Consider the following 21,549-nt stretch of genomic DNA (forward strand, 5'->3'; position numbering starts at 1 on the left):
TTAAAAAAAAAACAACTTTACAGGAAAACAAAACAAAGGAAGCCAAAAGTTTTAAGAGGCTGTCATGTAGGGAAATAAGTTTAACGTGAAAATAGTTGGTCAGAGCCTGGCTTTGGAATAGCTTGTTTCCAGAAGTTTTGTGTGGGCCATTAAGAAGAGATTGGACATCCACTAGTCTTGGAATGGTATAAGGTCTCCTGCTCGAACAGGGGGTTAGACTAGAAGACCTCTAAGATCCCTTCCAACTCTGTCATTCTGTAAGCCCTAAGCAGGAATGGTGCCCCCAAAGACAAGCATTTGGCAGGTTTTTATTCCCCTAATCCAGTTAAGCCTTAAGTGCAGCACTTATTCTTTGGAGAGGACTTCAAAAGAGGGAGAGTTATTTTTTTTTACAATTGTGATCAAGGAAAAGAGAGTTAACGTCTCCTTATATTATTTGGCCAAGTCTTAAAACAACAGCCACAAAAGCCTCCAGACATGTTAAACTGACCTTCAAGGTAGTTTGCTCCTAAAAAACAAAATCCGGGGTTTCTGATCCAGAGACTTGTACCATAATAGCCTTTGCGGTGTGTGGCCAACGAGAAGTGGGGAGATCTCTGCCCAAGAAAGGAAAATTGAAACTAAATCCCTAGGAAGGCATCTCCCATTAGAATAATGTGGTTGCTCTTTTCTTTTCTTTGTAGAAAATAGCCATACAGCTAAACAGTGCGATTGTACTTGTGCGGATGAGCATGTATACACATAACCACGGTATCTTTTTAAAAAAAAGAAAAGAAAAGGGAGAAAAACCAATTGCATGAAGGTTGAATTCTGATTTGAAGAATTTGCACAACATGTACAGTGAGAGCTTAGGCACAGGAGACAAATTCCTTGTGTGTCCAATCACAATTGGCCAGAAAGAATTATGTTCTGTTCTGTTCTGTGTTTTGCATTTTGCATTTTGCATTCTGCATTCCATTCCATCCCATCCCATCCCATCCCATCCCATCCCATCCCATTCCATTCCATTCCATTCTATTTTATTCTATTCTATCCTATCCTATCCTATCCTATCCTATCCTATTCTATTCTGCATTCTGTCCTAATCTAATCTAATCTAATCTAATCTAATCTAATTCTTCATTCCAATATTCTGTTCTATTCTATTCTATTCTATTCTATTCTATTCTATTCTATTCTATTCTATTCTATTCTATTCCATTCCATTCCATTCTCCTATTCCTATTCCATCCCATCATATTCTAATTTGTCTTGAAATACAAATAGTAAATCAAACCAAACCAAATAAACAAAGATTACAAAACTATGTCCATGGAACCAAACATTAGTGTCCAAAACAGCTCCGGATTCATTCTATTGTTTGTCCTCACTTTGTTCACCTAAATTCTATTAAAAATATACATCAGGGTTTGATGCCAGGGTCGATAATATTCTAGGCCCTTACTAATATTCTTGTTGTTTTACTCACATTGTTCTAGTTCCTACGTACTACTAATTGCATCATTTTAGTACAAAGCTAATTGTGTGCTTTTGTAATATGGTATAACCCCCTGCAGCAGATGAGGTGATTGAAATCATACATTAGAGGCATTTTACTCATTAAAAAAGTGAAGTCCAGATAGAAATGTTTCCGTCTCTGCTTCATGCATAAATGCATATGCATATATCCAGTGGGAAGGTCAGTGTCTTCATTTCTAAGAGGTTAAACTCCCAATCAGTGGGGGAAAAAAACTTTTCACTAATAGGAAAACTGACCACAGAGAACCCAGCCAAGTTCTTTCAGTTTCAGTTTCCCCGAAAATACAGCCTATCCTGAAAGTAAGTCCTTGCTTGATTTTACATATGAGCCCAATATAAGCCCTACCCAAAAATAAGCCCTAATTAAGATCCCACCCACTCCAGAGTGGATGGGTAAAACTTAACCTAGGGTGGGGATGGGAGGAGGGTGAAGCTGCCCTACTACTTACCTTTGGACAGTTGTAGCCAGGCCTCCAACACCCTGACATCTGTCTTGCTGGCCTATTTCTTCTGCAGCCAGCAAGGCTGGCAAGGCTTTCCTGAAGGCCTCTGTAACTGATAACAAAGCTCTGGATCCATCCAGAGCTCTGTTACCAGCTGCAAAGGCCTTCAGGAAAGCTTTGCCAAGGCACAGATGAAGAAGTTCCTGAAGGCCTCTGCCAGCGAAAAGGAGGCCAGAGGTGACACAAGCAAGTGAGGTTGATGAGTGGATGACATCCCTCAAAAATAAGACCTGGTGCCTTTTTTGGTGGCAAAAAAATATAAGACAGGGTCTTATTTTCGGGGAAACACAATATATGTATGTGGGAAAAAGAGACAAATCTGTGCGAGACTCTGATACAAAGCTGAGGTTTAAATCCTTGCTCTACTAAAGCCGATGGCAGAGTTTTCTACTCTGATTATTGGCAGGCCGCGAACTCATCTGCACCTTTGGCTAACGTCTGACCACAGCTGGAATATGTTCCTCTTAAAAAACATGATTTCAGAACGATGTGGACTTCGCATATATGTTTATTACTTGTTCTCCCTTTTTAAGAGAGCCTTTGGGTTAAAGGGGGAAAAAAAAGAAATTTAACTCGAGGGGAAAATGTGATCCAGGGGTCTCGGTTGTAGGTTGTGAATTGTTTTCTTCATTGTTTCCAGTTACTCCAAGGAATGCATCTGTAAACTGAGGATCTCCATTAGCAACTGCAGTCTATCATTCCTTCCTTCATGGTCTTCAAGGCTCAACAATGTTGAATTGCATCGAGCCACCGAGTATGCAACTGAAGATGTTTTTAAAACAAACAAACGTGAAATCATACCACTGTAATTCAGCCATTTTGATCTCAGATTTTGACATTGGGCTCTGAGTTCTTTTTTAGAGGGAGGGGAAGAACAATGGAAGGATGAGTTGTAGACCCAACCCTTGCAATCTTAGTCCATCTCAATCTTATGAAAGTATCCCAATTTTGCACTTTGAGAACTTAGAATATAATATAATAACAGAGTTGGAGGTCTTCTAGTCCAACCCCCTGCTTAGCCAGGAAACCCTACACCACTTCAGACAAATGGTTATCCAACATCTTTTTTAAAACTTCCAGTGTTGGAGCATTCACAACTTCTGGAGGCAAGTTGTTCCATTGATTAATTGTTCTAACTATCAGGAAATTTCTCCTTAGTTCTAAGTTGCTTATCTCCTTGATTAGTTTCCATCCATTGCTTCTTGTCCTGCCCTCGGGGGCTTTGGAGAATAGCTTGACTCCCTCTTCTTTGGGGCAGCCCCTGAGATATTGGAACACTGCTATCATGTCTCCCCTAGTCCTTCTTTTCATTAGACTAAAGAGACCCAGTTCCTGAAACCGTTCTTCGTATGTTTTAGCCTCCAGTCCCCTAGTCATCTTTGTTGCTCAAGATAATGGCTCAAAATAGATTGGAAACAACCCAGGTAATGAATTACCCATTTTTCTAGAGTGAGGAATAGCATGTTTTCAATAATCCTGCCCAATAAGGTTAGTGGGCAACCAGAATGAATGAGCAACCTACCAGTTTTTTTATGGCCCTTTGCAAATCCTTTTCTTCTTCTTGTGGCACAACTGTAGCCATGTTGCTTGCATCTATCCTTGCGGGTTTCTTTTTTTAAAAAAATCCCTGTAAAATGTTAAAGCTACCAAAGAGCTGCCTACAATAGGAAAATTTCTCCGCTAAATCAGCCAAACTGCACATTATGAATAGTTGGTATTGTCCTTATTGGGTTGAGGTTCATATCCTGGCTCATCCATGAAGCTGGCGCAGAACTATTGGGCAAGTAATTTTAACTTAACAACTGAAGCCGTAAAATGTCCTTAGAAGCGGTCAGTTTCTGATGGCTTTATGGATATGTCTTGTTAGGTTCTTCTTCCAGATCTGTTTTCAAGAGAGAGAACTACTTATTACACTCCCTGGAAAGTTAGGGCATGCCATTTGTGGGAAATTGCTAGCATTTGCTAGCAGGAGACTCCCAAGTGGAGAGAGGGGGAAGGATTTAGCACAGTAAGGTTATTTTCAAATTGAATGGAACATCCCATTGGACAAACCTTCTAGGATTGAGTTCTGAATGTGAAATTGTGCCGGAAGGTTGAGGCCCTAGCTAGGAACAGAGGCACCTGGATTGAAAGGCAGGCTTAGCTATGGAAGCTCACAAGATACTTTGGAAACCTCCTTCACCTAGCCTAGTGTCAGGATTGTTGTTGAGAGGGAAAGGAGGGATTGTAAGTAAGTGAGTAGGAAGGGAGGGAGGGAGGAAAGGAAAGGAGGAGGAAGGGAGGAAAGGGGAGGGAGGGAGGGAGGTAGATAGTTGGAGGAAAGGAAAGGAAATAAGAGAAAGGAAGAGAGGAAAGGAAAGGAGGAGGAAGGGAATGGAGGGAGAGAGGAAGGTAAGTAGGTGTAGGAAAGGAAAGGATGGGAGGGGAGGGGAGGGAAAGAGGGAGGGAGAGAAGGAAGGAATGTGGAAAGGAGGAGAAAAGGAGAGAAGGAGGAAGGGAAGGAAGGGGAAGAAAGGAAGGAAGGAAACTAACTTCTGATAAGGAAAGAAACTGGAACGGAGGAAGGGAAGTAAGGAAGAGGAGGGAGGGAGGGAGAGAGAGGGAGGGAAGATGGGGCAAAGCTACCCAAGGAATGACCAGGAAGTAAGGAAGAGAAGGAAGGAGGGAGGGAGAGAGAGGGAGGGAAGATGGGGCAAAGCTACCCAAGGAATGACCATGCCACCAGGACTTGAACAGCCCTGGAGCAACAACTTCAACTTCTACCACAGGTGTGTAGCAAAGAACAGAGGACTCATAACCCTCTGGCTCTTGATGACAGCATGGTTCCTAGTTGGGACAACGCAACATCTCCGAGAGCCTGCTTCTGTTTTTCTGGCCTTTTGAAAGAATCATTGAGACTATTCTACAAAATCTTTTGAATGAACTTTGGGGAAACCAGCTATGGGGCGGGGGTGGGCAAGGTTGAAAACAGGCATTGTCGCCACCACTCGGTGGTTTTTGAATTTAACCCTGAGACAAGTGGCAGCTCCCTTGGAGTTGCAGCCTTCTCCCACCCAAAAAAACCCGCACAGACCCAGGCCCACTCAGCAGACCAAGATGCACAAAGCTCGCTCCTGTTTCAATAAAGGCGGCCTTTGTTCCCATCGAATGCCAATGGTGCTCAAAGAATGGATGACATTTCTGTGTGGCACAGGAGGGGTGTCAACTCGGGGTGGAGTAGGGGAGGAAAGAGAGGAGAAGAAGAATCAGTCTGTTGAGATTCCACCCTGACAAGGCCACCTTTGAAAGCTCATCTGTTCGGTGGCATCAAAACACTCCAAGCATTGTCTCTGGCTATGTTCTCTTTCTCTCTCTCTCCCTCCTCCACACCACACCTGTTCCTTCTGAGTTTTCTTGTGGAGCCTTTTCAGACCCCACTCTTCCTCCTCTCCTCCTCCTGCTCTTCCTCCTCCTCTTCTTCTTCCTCCTCCTCTCCTCCTCTTGCTCCTGCTCTCCTCCTTCTCCTCCTCTTCTTCCTCCTCTTCTTCTTCCTCTTCCTCCTCTCCTCCTGCTGCTCTTCCTCCTCTTCTTCTTCCTCCACTCCTCCTCCTCATCTTCTTCCTCTTCTTCTTCATCTCCTCTTCCTCATCTTCTTCTTCTTCATCTCGTCCTCCTCATCTTCTTCCTCTTCTCTACTTCCTCCATTATCATCATCATCCTCTTCCATACTCCTCCTCTCCTGTATTGCTTCTCTTTGGATATATTGCAGACTCCAGCCTGGTAAAAACAGCAGATGAATTCAAGGCAGAATCAGAATTTGATTTGAATTTAGGAGATGAGAACAAACCAGAATTGTCTAATAAATTAAATACAAAGGTTCCCCTCTCACATATGTGCTAGTCATTTCCGGCTGTAGGGGGCAGTGCTCATCTCCATTACAAAGCCGAAGAGTCAGCACTTTCCGAAGACGTCTCCGTGGTCATGTGGCCGGCATGACTAAATGCCTTTGAAGGCGCATGAACACTGTGACCTTCCCACCAAAGGTGTCCCTACTTTTCTACTTGCATTTTTTACATGGTTTTGAACTGCGAGGTTGGCAGAAGCTGGGAGAAGGAACAGGAACTCACTCTGTTACACGGCACTAGGGATTCGAACCGCCAAACTGCCGACCTTTCTGATAGACAAGCTCAGCGTCTTAGCCACTGAGACACCACATCCCTTTAATAATTACATATACACAATAACAGACGCACACAAATACACACTCTTCATGCTATTTGTTTCATAAAAATCTGTTGTGGCAGCCACCAGTTAAATAAACAAGTGTATCTACCAAATGAAGTTTGATTATGAGATTATATACTGTATGTATATATATATATATATAAAACACAAAAATGCAGTAAAAAAGCTGGAACACACTTTCTCGCTAGTCCAACACATGAAAGCCACAGGTCATAGCATTGACTTCAATGGCACCAAAACCCTAGCCACTATAGAAAACCCCAGCCACAGAATTATCAGAGAAGCCATAGAGATTGAAAAAAGACCCGAAAGCATGAATAGAAGAGATGATTCTACCAGACTGTCAATTATTTGGAAGCCTGCACTCTCAAACAAAAAAATCTCCACACCACAAGCCAGGCAAACAGACAGTGCACAAACAGACTGCCCCCCCATACCTCCACGTCAAACACACCCCAACCAGGCACCCAGATGAAATCTAGCTTCCTAATAAATGATAGCCGTCCATTTACTCGGAGCCAAGCCGCACTAAAAGCCTCCAATACAGGAAACACAATGTTGCCAGCCAATCAAGACCAAAAAAAACTACAAAACAGACAGAGGATATTAGAAACACCAATCAAGCAGAACACAGCAAACTCCAAGACCAATAAACACAGACCAAGATTCCCAACCAATCAGGATGAAAAAAAAACCCATTCTGGCATGGCGTAGGCTAGCACTAAATTTAAAACAGAAACGGCTGTGAAAGTCTGACTCACAGACGAACACAATACAGAAGCCTGATGGTGGCAGATGAGATTCTGCTGAAACGTTGCTACAACTTTAAAAGCACAGCTATAATGATGTGGGAAAATACCCGAACAAAGCAGAATACCATACATATAAATACCCACGAAAACTTAAGAATATATATATATATAATATAATATATATACCCGAACAAAGCTGCATGCCATACATGTAAGTACCCGCGAAAACTTAAGAAAACGTATATATATATATATGTATGTATGTATGTATGTATGTCTGTCTTTCTGTCTGTCTGTCTGTCTGTCTGTCTGTCTGTCTGTCTGTCTCTAGGTGTGTTCGGGTCTTTTCCCGTGTAATGATGTGGGAAAATACCCGAACAAAGCTGAATATCATACATACATACATGAGTACACACATACATACATAAGTACATACATACATACATACATAAGTACATACACACATAAGTACATATATACATAAGTACATACAAACATACATAAGTACATACATACATAAGTACATACAAACATACATACATACATAAGTACATACACACATAAGTACATATATACATAAGTACATACAAACATACATAAGTACATACATACATAAGTACATACATATACATAAGTACATACATAAGTACATACAAACATACATACATACATAAGTACATACATACATGCATACATACATAAGTATACATAATACATACATAGGTACATACATGCATGCATACATAAGTACATACATACATACATGTGTGTGTGTGTGTATGTATGTGTGTGTATATATGTGTGTGTATATATGTATGTTTGTATGTATATGTATATATATAGTGTGTGTGTTAAATCTCTATTACCAGCTTCTTCCCCAGTCTCTCTTTTCTTCCGAAGTTTCTTTTTCCTTTTCTTCTAACTTTCTTACCTGATTGGTTTCTCTTCTTGTTTCTCTTTAAGTATTCACTTTCATTTCTCCTCTCGTGCCTGTTTCATTTTCTCCTCCTTCTTTCAGTTTGTTAACTGAAACTGTGTTGCTTCCTCCCTCTTCCCTGTCAGACGCTTTAAATAGGCATTCAGACTGATATCTCCTTCATTGCCTGAGGTCTCTTTCTGGATTCTTCAGCCACCCTTGTGCTGAAAAGCTTCAGGCTTTCCTCTGGAGGTCTGAAATCCTTCTGTCTCCCATCATCTGGAGGTCCTGAGGTGACTTTTCTTCCAATAAATTTCACTTCGTCCACTTCTTCTCTGAAGAACACCTTTTAAAAAAGCATACTAGCACCATGCCAGCCTCCGAAGGTTCTAAGAAACAGGTCTCACCTTCTAGAAAGGTAAGGAGTCTAAGGCTTGGGGGTGCACAACAAGCTGCCATGAGACATAGTCTTGAGAGAACCTGTTATATAAGGTTGCAGTGATGTCTCCAGTGGCTGAAGAAAATGGGGTAGTGGGAAAGGTTATTTGTCTTTTTTTGCCATTCTTGACTTTTTTTTGCCATTCTTGTCTTTTTTTGCCATTTGGACATTTCAGAATAAAAGTTGGAAGGGACTTTGGAGGTCTTCTAGTCCAACCCCCTGCTCAAGCAGCAGATCCTATACCAGGGGTCTTCAAACTTGACAGCTTTAAGACTTGTGGACTTCAGCTCCCAGAATTCCTCTTCCTATCTTATTAGTTCAGGAATTCAGGGAGTTGAAGTCCACAAGTCTTAAACTGGAAGACCCTTGTTCTATACCATCTTTGACAAATGGTTCTCCAGTCTCTTTTTGAAACCCCACAGCCATGGAGCACCCACAGCTTCTGAAGGCCAGCAGCTCCACTGGTTGATTGTCCTCACTGTGAGGAAATTTCTCCTTCGTTCTAGATTGCTTCTCTCTTTGTTTCCATCCAGTGCTTCTTGTCTTGCCTTCTTGGTGGTTTGGAAAAGAGGTTGGCTCTCCTTTTCTTTGTTTTACTTCTCAAGGTATTTATTTCTCAAGATATTATTTCAAGATGTTTTTCAGAGATCTGAGCTGGGAATTTCCAGGCATTGCAAATAATGTTTATATTTAAATCATTCCCAAATAAGTTTTTTTTTTCCCCAAGATGTTTACCTGATTTGTGGGTTTCATGGAAACAGAAATGTCAGCAAATGAATAAGATGGTTTTCAAGATGATAGACAGATTCATAGTGATAGATAGATATCAAAACAGTCACAATAAACATAATTTAAATGTTCAGAGATTATATACTATAGGGATATGTATTGGGATAAGAATTTGGTGAGGACATCTTTGTATGCCCCTCTTTTGGTATAAGCTAATTTTAGGGAAACTGACTTTTCCTCAGGTAGCTTTTACTCCAAGGAGATTGCTAAAATAGTCATAATAAAATCTGAATTTGAATTAGTTTGATCCGGCACTAATGCTACTGTCTGAAGCTACTGTGTAATTTCTATCATGAACACTTAATTCTGGACAGCCTCAAGAAAGCTGCAGGTATGAAGAGGAACAGCTCAGAGTTGTTCAATAATTGAAATCGTGATGAACAAATAAACAGATTAAGAATGCAATGCAAATAAAATAACCCAGAGAACACAACATTTATTAAGCACTAACAAAAAATGTAAACAATAGAAAGTTAATAAAACTTTATTTAAAAGAAAGAAAGGGAAATTGTGTAAATGGATCACAAAGAGATCTTGATCCATTTGTGCCATGTTACCAATTTTGGGAATCAGATCTCCAGTGAGTGTGTTTGAGGGTGTGCCTTGGGGGGGCGGGGAATATGGGCACTGTCATTTTGGAAAGGATTTGTTTCTCGAATAAATGTCCGTGTAAATTAGGATCCATCCCTGTCACAGAATCAAGTAAATAAAGAGATGTCTAAGAGAACAATTGATCTGAGGCGCTAAATCCAGCTATCTCTCTGCTGTTGGGATCTTGGAAAAGAGAGTCAGCATTATGGGAATACTTAATCCAGAATTTTTGTTAAAGGAAAAGTCTGACATTGATTGGTGGATGCAAAGGAATGGCAGGAACTACTGCCAAAGTCTACCAAGGGTTTTAACTTTTGCATTTGGCACAAATATTCTGTGGCTGAAAAGTGGAGAAGCCAAACATATTTTTCCCCTGTGGGTGAAAGTACCAAGGAAGCCAAGGAATAGGGGAAGAAAGATGGCTAATTGCAGGAAGGCAAACTTCACTGCATTTTCTGGCAATTGGGAAAAATGGAAGCGGCTATCTTTTGAAATGCACCATAGAGTTGGAATCCCCTTCAAAGAAATTCCATCATTAACAATCTCTGAAGGCCAGTTTTGACTTTGAAACTGATCAATCAAAGGAATGTATTTTTCAGTGTATTTTGTTCAAATGTGGCTTCTGCCAGCCACAGAATATCTTTAAACATCTTTCTTTTTCCATTTCCTTCCTTCCTTTCCTTCCCTTTCTTTTTCTGTCTTTCCTTTCTTTTTTTCCATCTCTCCCTCTTTCTTGCATCTTTGTCTTCTTTCTTTTTCTTTCATTTCTTTCTTTTTCCTTCCTTCCTTCCTTCCTTCCTTCCTTCCTTCCTTCCTTTTCCTTCCTTCCTTCCTTCCTTCCTTCCTTCCTTCCTTCCTTCCTTCCTTCCTTCCTATAAAATATAGAATCCAGTTCACCACTTGAGGACAGCAGAGAGATGCAAAAAGTTACCTCTAAACCAGGCGATGTCCAAGCTTGGCAAATTTAAGCCTTGTGGACTTCAACTCCCAGAATTCCTCAGTCAGCCAACTGGAGAATTCTGGGAGTTGAAGTCCACAAATTTAAGATTGCCAATCTTTGTTTTTCAGCTCTTCTCTATGGTCAGTAGGCAAGGTATACTGTAAACTGAATTTATATATCTATTAATAAATACACTGGAAGGATAATCTATATTTTAAAGAAGGAAAGAGAGTGAATGCTGCTGTCCTGGAATGCACTTAAGTTCTTTGGATCCTTCCTGAAGCACTTTCCAAAATATATCATGTTATTGCTCCTATATTATTCTGAGTATTCTCAGTCTTTCACACATAGTATCTCGACATGTTGATAGTATAATCCTATTCATGCATTTACTCAAGGGTTACATTAACCACAAGATGTTTATCTCCCCCCATTTTTACTTCTACTTATTCTTCTATAGAGAAAGGACACCCCTGCTCTAAACTTTTAGCTGACACCCGTCAGTCCACTATACTTGTGTCCGTTGAACCTTCCTTAAAACCTTTATTATGCCAACTCAAAAAGCATAGCTGAAAAGAAGAAGAAAAAACCCCCACAATTTTCCCGAAGTCAGAAATGCAAGGAGAGATGCATTTCCGATCTCAGGAGAGCTGAAAGATAAACAAACCCAAAGAAGGCAAACAATTCATCAATTTGCGTGTTCCTTTCAGTTTCCAAACTGATTGAATTTGTTCTAATGTAGTCGCTGTTCTCCTTGTTCAGCAAAGAAAATGCATTTGTCTTTCGAGTTCCGGCCTTAAAATAAGTGTCAACTTGTAAAACATTCCTATGCCAGTTTCCAAGTTGCCATAAAAAAGAGGGGAAGGGGAAAAACCTGAAGGAGCATATGGCAAATGAACTCAGAAGCACATTCCAAGTTTATCTCACAAATATTGTAACTGAGGCTACTGGGTATTCTGGGGCGAAAATCCTTCATTGGAAAGCATGATTGAGGACACCCAGCCCATGAATGTGTTCGGTTGGACAATCTGAATTATGATACAGAGGGGTGGTGGTGGTGGAAACAGGGTCATAGGTGATTGTAAATTACGTATCACAGAGTCGGCTTCATACAGGTCATGCCAGAAGGTCGCTCCTAATAAATCCTTTGAAGGTTTTTGAAGTTTGGCTAGAGGCTCACAGTTTAATTAGGGTGATCGTTGGAATCCTGACACTAAGGTTGTTTCCTCTCTCTCTCTCTCTTTCTTCTTTTTAGGCTCGTCCAAAAGGAGAAGGCTTGACTCCATACCAAGGGAAGAAACGCTGCTTTGGAGAATATAAGTGCCCCAAATGCAAGAGAAAATGGATGAGTGGGAACTCGTGGGCCAACATGGGACAAGAATGTATCAAGTGCCATATTAACGTTTATCCTCACAAGCAGGTACGGACAGGGTTCAAAAGAGGGTAGAAGTAGAGGCTTAAGGGAGGATCCCAGGTCAAAGATGCCTCCATGGCTCGTGTTCTGACCTAGGCTCCCAAAATCACGAAGCAGACTTCTCGTCCCAACAAAACCTCTTTTTATTTGGCTAAGGTGAATTCCTCTCATTCATACCCAGCAAACAGTCTTTCAAGGGTGAGTTACAACCACCAACCTTATCAGGCTTGGAGAGCTGCCAAGAGAGAGTTAATATCCATTTTTCTATGCAACTATTCATAGGTTGCCTCCCCAGCAATTCAAATGAAACAATGTGCAGTAAATCGACTTACGACCACAGGGAAGCCCAGAATTTTTGTTGCTAAGTGGTAAAGTTGTTCAGTGAGTTTTGTCCCATTTTACGGCCTTTCCTGTCTCAGTTATTAAGCGAATCACTACAGTTGTTAAATCAGTAACCTGGTACTTAAGCGAATCCATCTTTCCCACTGACTTTGTTAATCAGAAGGTCACAAAAGGGGATCACGTGACCCCCCAGGGACACTGCGACTGTCGTAAATATGAACCAGTTGCCAAACATCCTCATTTTGATCACCTGACCATGGGGATGCTGCAACGGTCGTTAAGTGCGAAAAAATGGTCATTGGTCACTTTTTTCAGCGACGTAAGTCACTAAATCCATTGTTCTAAGTTACCTGTAATATGATTTGCATCAATGTTTGAAATGTAGGGTCATTTAAACCAATACTTGGTGTTTACTTGGTGCATTTGGGAGAAGATGCGAATTTCAAACTTGATTTCCTCCCACCCCATTTTTCTGCAAACCCTTTGAAAGAGCTGCTTTGGAGTAGACCAAATTACATCTGAAGGTTCTTTATTGCTCAGTCACTAAAGTTGTGTGTGTATTTCCCTTTTCCTTTGGTGGAACACACAAAGGGGGAAGGAAATCCTTTGTAGTGAAGGATAATCTCTTGCAGATTCTCTAAATAGGGATTGGGGGGAGGAAGAGATTTTTTGGCAGTTCTTTGAGGGCAGAGGATGTGGAATGACAAGGAACTCTTTCCTGGCTTCCTAGAGAGCAAATTCCAAGCAAGGAACCACACACACACAACTTATATACTGCTTTATAGTGCTTTCCAGCCCTCTCTCAGCAGTTTACAGAGTCAGCCTCTTGCCCGCAACAATCTGGGTCCTCATTTTACCCACCTCGGAAGGATGAAAAGCGGAGTCAATGTTTTGTTTTGTTCTTTTGTAAATTTTATTTGAGTTTTCACAAAGAGAAAAAAAATATATAAATAAAACATCTTTTTTGAAAGTAGCGTAATCCCGGGTTACATTTCTTCGTACAGACACAAATTCAGGTTCATGCTCATTTTTATATTCTATTCCAAATCTTATTACTATTTTACATTTTCTGCATAGCTTCTCCCCTCTTTTAATTTTCTCAATTTTATTTTAATTATCACATCTCAATTCAAATCATTGTATTTATACTTTTGTCTGTCCTGTTTCAATTATCTATTATCTTTTCTCATTAAACAAAATTTCTCCTGTAGTTACTGATTGGAGTATGATGCCTTTATATCTTTTCCCTAAAGTTGTAACATTCAATATAATACATAACTTCCATTCGGATTCTGCTTGGTACATTCTTAAAATACACACTGTATTCTTAAAAAAAAGAAAAAAACATAAATGTATATAATTAAAACAACATTCCATTCCAATTCAATTCTATCACTAATATTAATATAAGTCTTAACATCTTTAACATTACTTTTCAATTAAATATCATACTTCTATGGGAACAATCCATAGTTAATTCCCCTCCCCCTTCACTTATATTTTATAAAACATTAACTAATTAAAATGTTCCCGTTCCTTCCTAATTCAATTTTCTCATTTATTTTATTTCACTTATTTTATTCACAAACATTTCACTAAATTACACTATTTTATCCCTCATTTTAATCATACGTTGTTTCCAATTTTCTAAAGTTATTTCTATTACTAATATAACAATACAAACTTATGTACCTTTACAGAATCCCTTTTTCAGTTAGATTTTCACCCGTTATCTCTAAATAGGTCCCGTTTCTCTATATCTTGCTCCAGTCCTTTGTAACTTCTTTCCTTTCCTTCTTCCCTCTCTTCTTCTCTCTCCCCTTTTTACCCCCTTGTCTCTCTACCTCTATTTCTCTCTTCTGCATTCCCCTTTTCTGTTGCTTTCCAGTATTATACTTATTTTTTGAATTATTTTTCTTTTCTTTGGTTGTTTTTTTAAGTCTTAAATTCTCCATTCTCTTTCCCCTCTTTCCTTTTCCTTTCCCACATAAAATTGCTTGTTCATTAAAGATGGCTTCTTCTTTGTCCCAGTCTTCTGGTTTTGCAGTCGTTTTTTTTTTGTTTCTCATAGTTCCAAATCTCCATTTCTAAGAATTGAAAGATGAAGCCAAAAGAACCCTTCCCTTCTTGTGCATCTTCTTTGTACTTTTTAAGTTCCATTTTCAATTCATCCAGAAGTGGTGCCATTGTATAAATTTTTAAACAACCACCCGATTGATTTTAGTCATTCAAATATAATAACCAAGAATCCAAAGATCACCAAATAATCCAAATACATGCAAGCTGTTTCTTTTCTGCTCTTTTTTTTCACTTTCTCTTCCTGGGGTTACTATTTAGTTGCAAAGTTTCAGTTAAAATGTATCTTTTAGAAGTCTTGTTGAAGTTTTACTGTAGATTCTTTTTAATTCCAGGCAGTCTCCTCCCTCTTCCAGATCCTGCCCTTATTCTTTTTCTCTCCCTTCCTGCTTATGAAAAAGAAAGTTTTTAATGTCCAGAAATCTTTATTATCCCTTTGGCATTTTGTTTTATTTTCAGCTTAATTGCCTATTGATGTCAAAGTGGATTTTTCTGATTTCTTATTTAAGTCTCTTAGTTGTCAGTATAGGGAAGGAGAGAGAAGGAAAAAAAAAGCCAAACCTTTCCCTTTTCACTTTCCTTCGCTGCTTCCGACTCTTCTTTGGGAGCGATGTTATTTTTTGTAAGTTTAAATTCCAGGGTACCTTAGTTGTTGCTTTTACGATTTAACCCGGTCAGCCAAAACTTTCACTTCTTATTTTCCTCCTGCACATGCTTTTCCGGTCGAATTCTCCTTTGTGGGGGCCATTTCTGACCACCACTGCAACCACCTTCAGGAAAGGGAGCAATGGCCAGCTGAGGAGGAGAGATGCGGCTCTCCTCAACCCTGCTGGCAGTCTCCCCCCTCTTCACCACCTTTATGGGGTGGCTTAGCCCTGAAACCAGACAGAAACCGCGCACGATTGCGGATTTATGTCTGTCGCCGAAGCCCTTCAAACCGGAAGTCCCACACTTCGGACTTTAGAGCCTGGAAGGTGCAGCAAGTGAAGCAGAGCAAAGAAAATGAAAGGTGGAGGGAAGGGAATCTAACTGGAGACACACAGCAAAAGTCTTGGAGAATGTTTTGCTGATGCATTTTGATGAATTCAAAGTTGGTCAAAAGGAAAAGGGCCTATTGCAAATGACATTGAGTCTGTCTGATCGCCATCTAGTAAAGCTGTGCCAGAAATCCTGCTGGAGCTCTGCTGACTTGTTGAAACACATTACAGAAACAAAGGGGGGAGGAGGAGGAGGAGCAGGAGGAGGAGGAGGAGGAGGAGGAAGAAGAAGAAGAAGAAGAAGAAGAAGAAGAAGAAGAAGAAGAAGAAGAAGAAGAAGAGGAAGAAGAAGAAGAAGAAGAAGAAGAAGAAGAAGAAGAAGAAGAAGAAGAAGAAGAAGAAGAAGAAGAAGAAGAAGAAGAAGAAGAAGAAGAAGAAGAAGAAGAAGAAGAAGAAGAATGATCTCTAAGTTATTGGAGCACAGGGAAAACACGAATTATGATGATTGTAAATGGTGAAGTAACATTTATATATGTATAACAATTGTAATGCCAGAACAGCTGCACCGTGTTGTATTCTTGTGATTAAAATAATTATATAATTTTATATAGATAGATAGATGATAGATAGATAGATAGATAGATAGATAGATAGATAGATAGATAGATAGATATAGACATAGATATAGATATAGATATGTAGGTCTATGTGTGTTCAAGTCTTTTCCCGTGTAAGGTTAAAAGTATCTTGGCTGTTACAACACAGGAGGCTAATGGAAAAGAGGTCAAAACACAAATGACCCAGGAGATTACAACGCAGGACCCAGGATACCACAACAAAAGAACTCGCAAGGCCATCACACAACCCATTACCAAAGCCATTAAAACACAGGAGGCTAATGGAAAAAAGATCACTACAAAACTAACAACCCAGGAGATTACAGCACAAGATCCAGAATATCTCCACAACAAAACTCACAAGGCCATCACACAGCCCAACATCAACTCCAACCAATCAAGAGGCAGCAGCGCAGCCAACCAGCCCAGCACACCAGCCCCTCCCCCAGTATTTAGAGAGAGACGACAGCTCCGATCACACACTGCTTGCACTGGCACAAAGCCAAAAGCACCAGCCTGAGGATGGCAAGTGGGACCTCGCCGAAACGTCACCAAGATACTCTTAATCTTACACAGGAAAAGACCCGAACACACCCAGACCTACATGTATGTATGTATGTATGGCATTCAGCTTTGTTCGGGTATTTTCCCACGTCATTGTAGTTGTGCTTTTAAAGTTGTAGCAACATTTCGGCAGAATCTCATCTGCCATCATCAGGCTTCTGTATAGTGTTACAGATGATCGCAGATGAGATTCTGCCGAAACGTTGCTACAACTTTAAAAGCACAACTACAATGACTTGGGAAAATACCCGAAGAAAGCTGAATGTCATATATATGTTTTCTGAGGTTCTCGCGGGTATTTATATGTGGATCTTTGGTTGTTCGGGTTTTCTCCCGCGTAAGATTCGAAGTATCTAGGCAACGTTTCGATGAAGTCTCATTCATCATCTTCAGGCTTCTGTCTCCGGCTCTGTGCTTTTCAGAGTAATGTGAGATTGCAGCTGCTTCCTCCTTTTAACTGCCAGTGGGGTGGGACTTGATTGGGTGGGGGCTTGGCTGTGTTCTGATTGGGTGGGGTGTGTTCTCATTGGTAGGGGTTTGGTTGTGTTCTGATTGGTTGGGGGTTTGCCGTGTTCTGATTGGTTGGAGGCGTGTTCTGTTCAGGTGGGGCTTGGCTGTGCTCCGGTTAGTCTTAGTTGCTGGGGGATTTGAGCTGGTGAGTTGTGATCTTGCTGTTTGGCTTCTAGTTCGTGGTCCTGTTGCATCTTCATAGTGGGTGTCGGTTTGCTTCATGTATGGCTCGGAGGGGTTTGAAGTGGGTAGTGATGCAGCTGTAGTGCAGCTTCTGGTCCATGGTCGTGTCTCATCTTCTGAGTGGGTGAGAGTCTGTTTTCTACATGGAAGTGTGGTGGTGGCATCTTGTGTGGCTCTCATGGGTGTGGGTCTGGTGTCCTTCTTCATGTTAGGTACTCGTCTGTTCATGAGGGCGGGTTTCCAAATGGCTGGAAGGCGGGAGGTGTCATCTCGTTTGTTCATGCTGTGTGGGCGTTTTCTATCTCTATGGCTTCTCTGATTATTCTGCTGTTGAAGTGTTCGGTTTTGGCGATAGTTCTGGTATTTTTAAAATCAATTTCATGTCCTGTGGCTTTGAGGTGTTGGACCAGGGAAGAGGTCGTTTCTTCTTTTTTGATTGAGTTCTTATGTTCTTCAATGCGTGCATTTATTCTTCTGTTAGTTTGTCCAATGTATGTGGTAGGGCAGGCAGTGCAGGGGATTTCGTATACTCCTTGGTTTTCTAATTCGATTTTGTCTTTGGGGTTTCTTAGGATGGTGGATATTTTTCTGTTTGTGCAGAATGCTGTTTTGATGTTGTGTTTTTGGAGGATCTTGCTGATTTTGTCTGTAGTGCCTTTTATATATATATATATTTATATATGCTGATTTTGTCTGTAGTGCCTTTTATATATGGGAGGAGGGCTTTACCCCACTCAGACCAATAGTCAGCTCCATAGGCTCACCTCTACAAAACCTAGCCAAATTTCTCGCCAAACAACTACAACCTTATGCAGAATCCATCAACTCACATGTAAGAAACTCATTCCAGTTCATCGAGATCATAAAGAAACAAAACTTACAACCTAGCGACCTACTAGTAAGCTTCGATGTCATATCCCTCTTCACCCAAGTGCCAATAAAAGAAGCCTTGACAGCCATCCAAAACAAATACAACCCCCCCAAGCACATCCTAGATCTAACCAACCACTGCCTATCCAATACATACTTCACCTACAATGGACAAAAATACAAACAAATAGAAGGAGCACCCATGGGATCACCCCTCTCACCTGTCATCGCTAACCTCTACATGGAACACTTTGAAACACAAGCTCTAGAAAAATACGACCACAAACCCAAACTCTGGCTCAGATACGTAGATGACACCTTCATAATCTGGCCACATGGGAAAGAAAAACTGAACAACTTCCTCACACACCTCAACAGCCTACACCCCAAAATACAATTCACCATGGAAACAGAAGCCAACAACCAACTTCCCTTCCTAGATGTCTTGGTATACAAAAGATCCAATGGCTCCCTAGGACACACCATCTACCAGAAGAAAACACACACTAACCGCTATCTACATGCACTCTCACACCACCACCCAGCACAGATCAATTCCGTAGCCAAGACACTCATCTCCAGAACAAAATGCTTAGCCGATGAACAACACCAAAAAACCGAACTACACACTCTCACCAACGTACTTACAGCCAATGGATTCCAAAGAAAGAAGATTACCCACCTAATCCAAAAAGAAACCCCAACCAAAATCCAAGACAGAGAACAAGAAAACGGCAAAGCCCTCCTCCCATATATAAAAGGCACTACAGACAAAATCAGCAAGATCCTCCAAAAAACACAACATCAAAACAGCATTCTGCACAAACAGAAAAATATCCACCATCCTAAGAAACCCCAAAGACAAAATCGAATTAGAAAACCAAGGAGTATACGAATCCCCTGCACTGCCTGCCCTACCACATACATTGGACAAACTAACAGAAGAATAAATGCACGCATTGAAGAACATAAGAACTCAATCAAAAAAGAAGAAACGACCTCTTCCCTGGTCCAACACCTCAAAGCCACAGGACATGAAATTGATTTTAAAAATACCAGAACTATCGCCAAAACCGAACACTTCAACAGCAGAATAATCAGAGAAGCCATAGAGATAGAAAAACGCCCACACAGCATGAACAAACGAGATGACACCTCCCGCCTTCCAGCCATTTGGAAACCCGCCCTCATGAACAGACGAGTACCTAACATGAAGAAGGACACCAGACCCACACCCATGAGAGCCACACAAGATGCCACCACCACACTTCCATGTAGAAAACAGACTCTCACCCACTCAGAAGATGAGACACGACCATGGACCAGAAGCTGCACTACAGCTGCATCACTACCCACTTCAAACCCCTCCGAGCCATACATGAAGCAAACCGACACCCACTATGAAGATGCAACAGGACCACGAACTAGAAGCCAAACAGCAAGATCACAACTCACCAGCTCAAATCCCCCAGCAACTAAGACTAACCGGAGCACAGCCAAGCCCCCACCTGAACAGAACACGCCTCCAACCAATCAGAACACGGCAAACCCCCAACCAATCAGAACACAACCAAACCCCCTACCAATGAGAACACACCCCCACCCAATCAGAACACAGCCAAGCCCCCACCCAATCAAGTCCCACCCCACTGGCAGTTAAAAGGAGGAAGCAGCTGCAATCTCACATTACTCTGAAAAGCACAGAGCCGGAGACAGAAGCCTGAAGATGATGAATGAGACTTCATCAAACGCTGCCTAGATACTTGAATCTTACGCGGGAGAAAACCCGAACAACCAAAGATCCATATATATATATATATATATATATATATATATATATATATATATATATATATATATATATATATATGTGTGTGTGTGTGTGTGTGTGTGTGTGTGTGTGTGTGTGTGTGTATATATATTCTTAAGTTTTCGCGGGTACTTATATGTATGGCATTCGGCTTTGCTCGGGTATTTTCCCATGTCATAGTAGTTGTGCTTTTAAAGTTGTAGCGATGTTTCAGCAGAATCTCATCTGCCATCTGCCAGAAGCCTGATGATGGCAGGTGAGATTCTGCTGAAACGTTGCATATATGGCATTCAACTTTATATATATAGAATTATGTTAAGATGAAATGTCAGACTAAGGATTTTGAAAATAATAATAATTTGGGAATAACAAGCTAAGAGAGCACCAAGGACCTCTCATGAAGAAAAAGCAGGACAGCCACAATTTGCAATGTAGAACAGAAATACAAATGCTCAAAGGGCTGCCATGATCACCAGAGATTTACACTTGGGAGAAAACTTGGATTGGGGTTTGTTTCTGTAGACAGCCATAAGAAATTGCAGCAACTCCATATAGAGAAGATGCCTTCAAATCTTACGTAATAAGAACTTGATAGCTCTTGATTTTGGACTTTTTCTGCTTTTTATATTATTTATTCAAGATGGATATTTGTTTATTGTACAGTAAGAAGTACACATGAAATACAGATGTTTGGTTCAGTTCAATGATCCTTCTTTGGATGAATTTAGAGTTGGTTAAAAAAAAGAAGAAGAAAATAGATGGTAAAATGTATAAATATTCTAGATAAATGATAGCCCAATCTGTAAATTAAGCATATTAGGAGGAAAATATAAACAATATGTATTACTGTTTTCCAAAAGCACGTTTATTGAGCAATTTAAGGCAATTGGACTGAATGATTTTATGGGAACTGTCAAACTGTGTTTGTCTGACTCACTCACTAATTTAACTCAAGTGTGCAAGTTTAATTGCATTACCTTTATCCATAAATCACTTCAAGTGTGTCAGCAATTCTAGAAATGGAATTAATGTCCAAAAAAATAAATCACTTGGGCCTGTGTAAAACTTGCTTCCATTAAAAGCCTTCAGTTTTGGAGGGAAAGAGAAGAGAAGAGGGATATTATTTGATTTTAAAATGTTCCATTGCTCCAATTTAATTGACAGTATTATCTATGAGAGAAGAAATATTAAATTGAACATCCCCCCTATTGATACTCTTCACATAATAATCCTTTTTCAGAGGCACGATTGGGAGTGTTTTAACAAACTGCATCCCTGTTTGGTTTGGTGGCAGCAGTGCCTCTGACAGAAAGTTCCTACAGAGAGTGGGGAGGACAGCGGAGAAGATTATAGGAAGCTCTCTTCCCAGTATTCGGGATGCTGCTTATAAGTACTCTGTGCTTAGAGCTCAAAGCATTGTTAGAGACTCCGCACACCCACCCCACGGTATGTTACTGTTGCTCCCCTCTGGGGGGAGGTTTCAAAGTATTTCTGGCAGGACTATCAGATTCTGT

General features: G+C 40.6%; 1 protein-coding gene across 1 annotated transcript in view; it reads left to right on the forward strand.

The window, feature by feature from the left end:
* ZCCHC24 (zinc finger CCHC-type containing 24) overlaps positions 1-21,549 on the forward strand; it is a 116,098-nt gene that overhangs the window by 85,028 nt on the left and 9,521 nt on the right. Inside the window, exon 3 of the mRNA XM_026710947.2 lies at positions 11,928-12,092. Within this exon, the coding sequence (XP_026566732.1) occupies positions 11,928-12,092 (165 nt within the window). The remainder of the gene's footprint in view (positions 1-11,927; positions 12,093-21,549) is intronic.

Source organism: Pseudonaja textilis, chromosome 4 (genome assembly GCF_049901715.1).
Source record: "Pseudonaja textilis isolate UNSWEBS1 chromosome 4, rPseTex1.2, whole genome shotgun sequence".
NCBI lineage: Eukaryota > Metazoa > Chordata > Lepidosauria > Squamata > Elapidae > Pseudonaja > Pseudonaja textilis.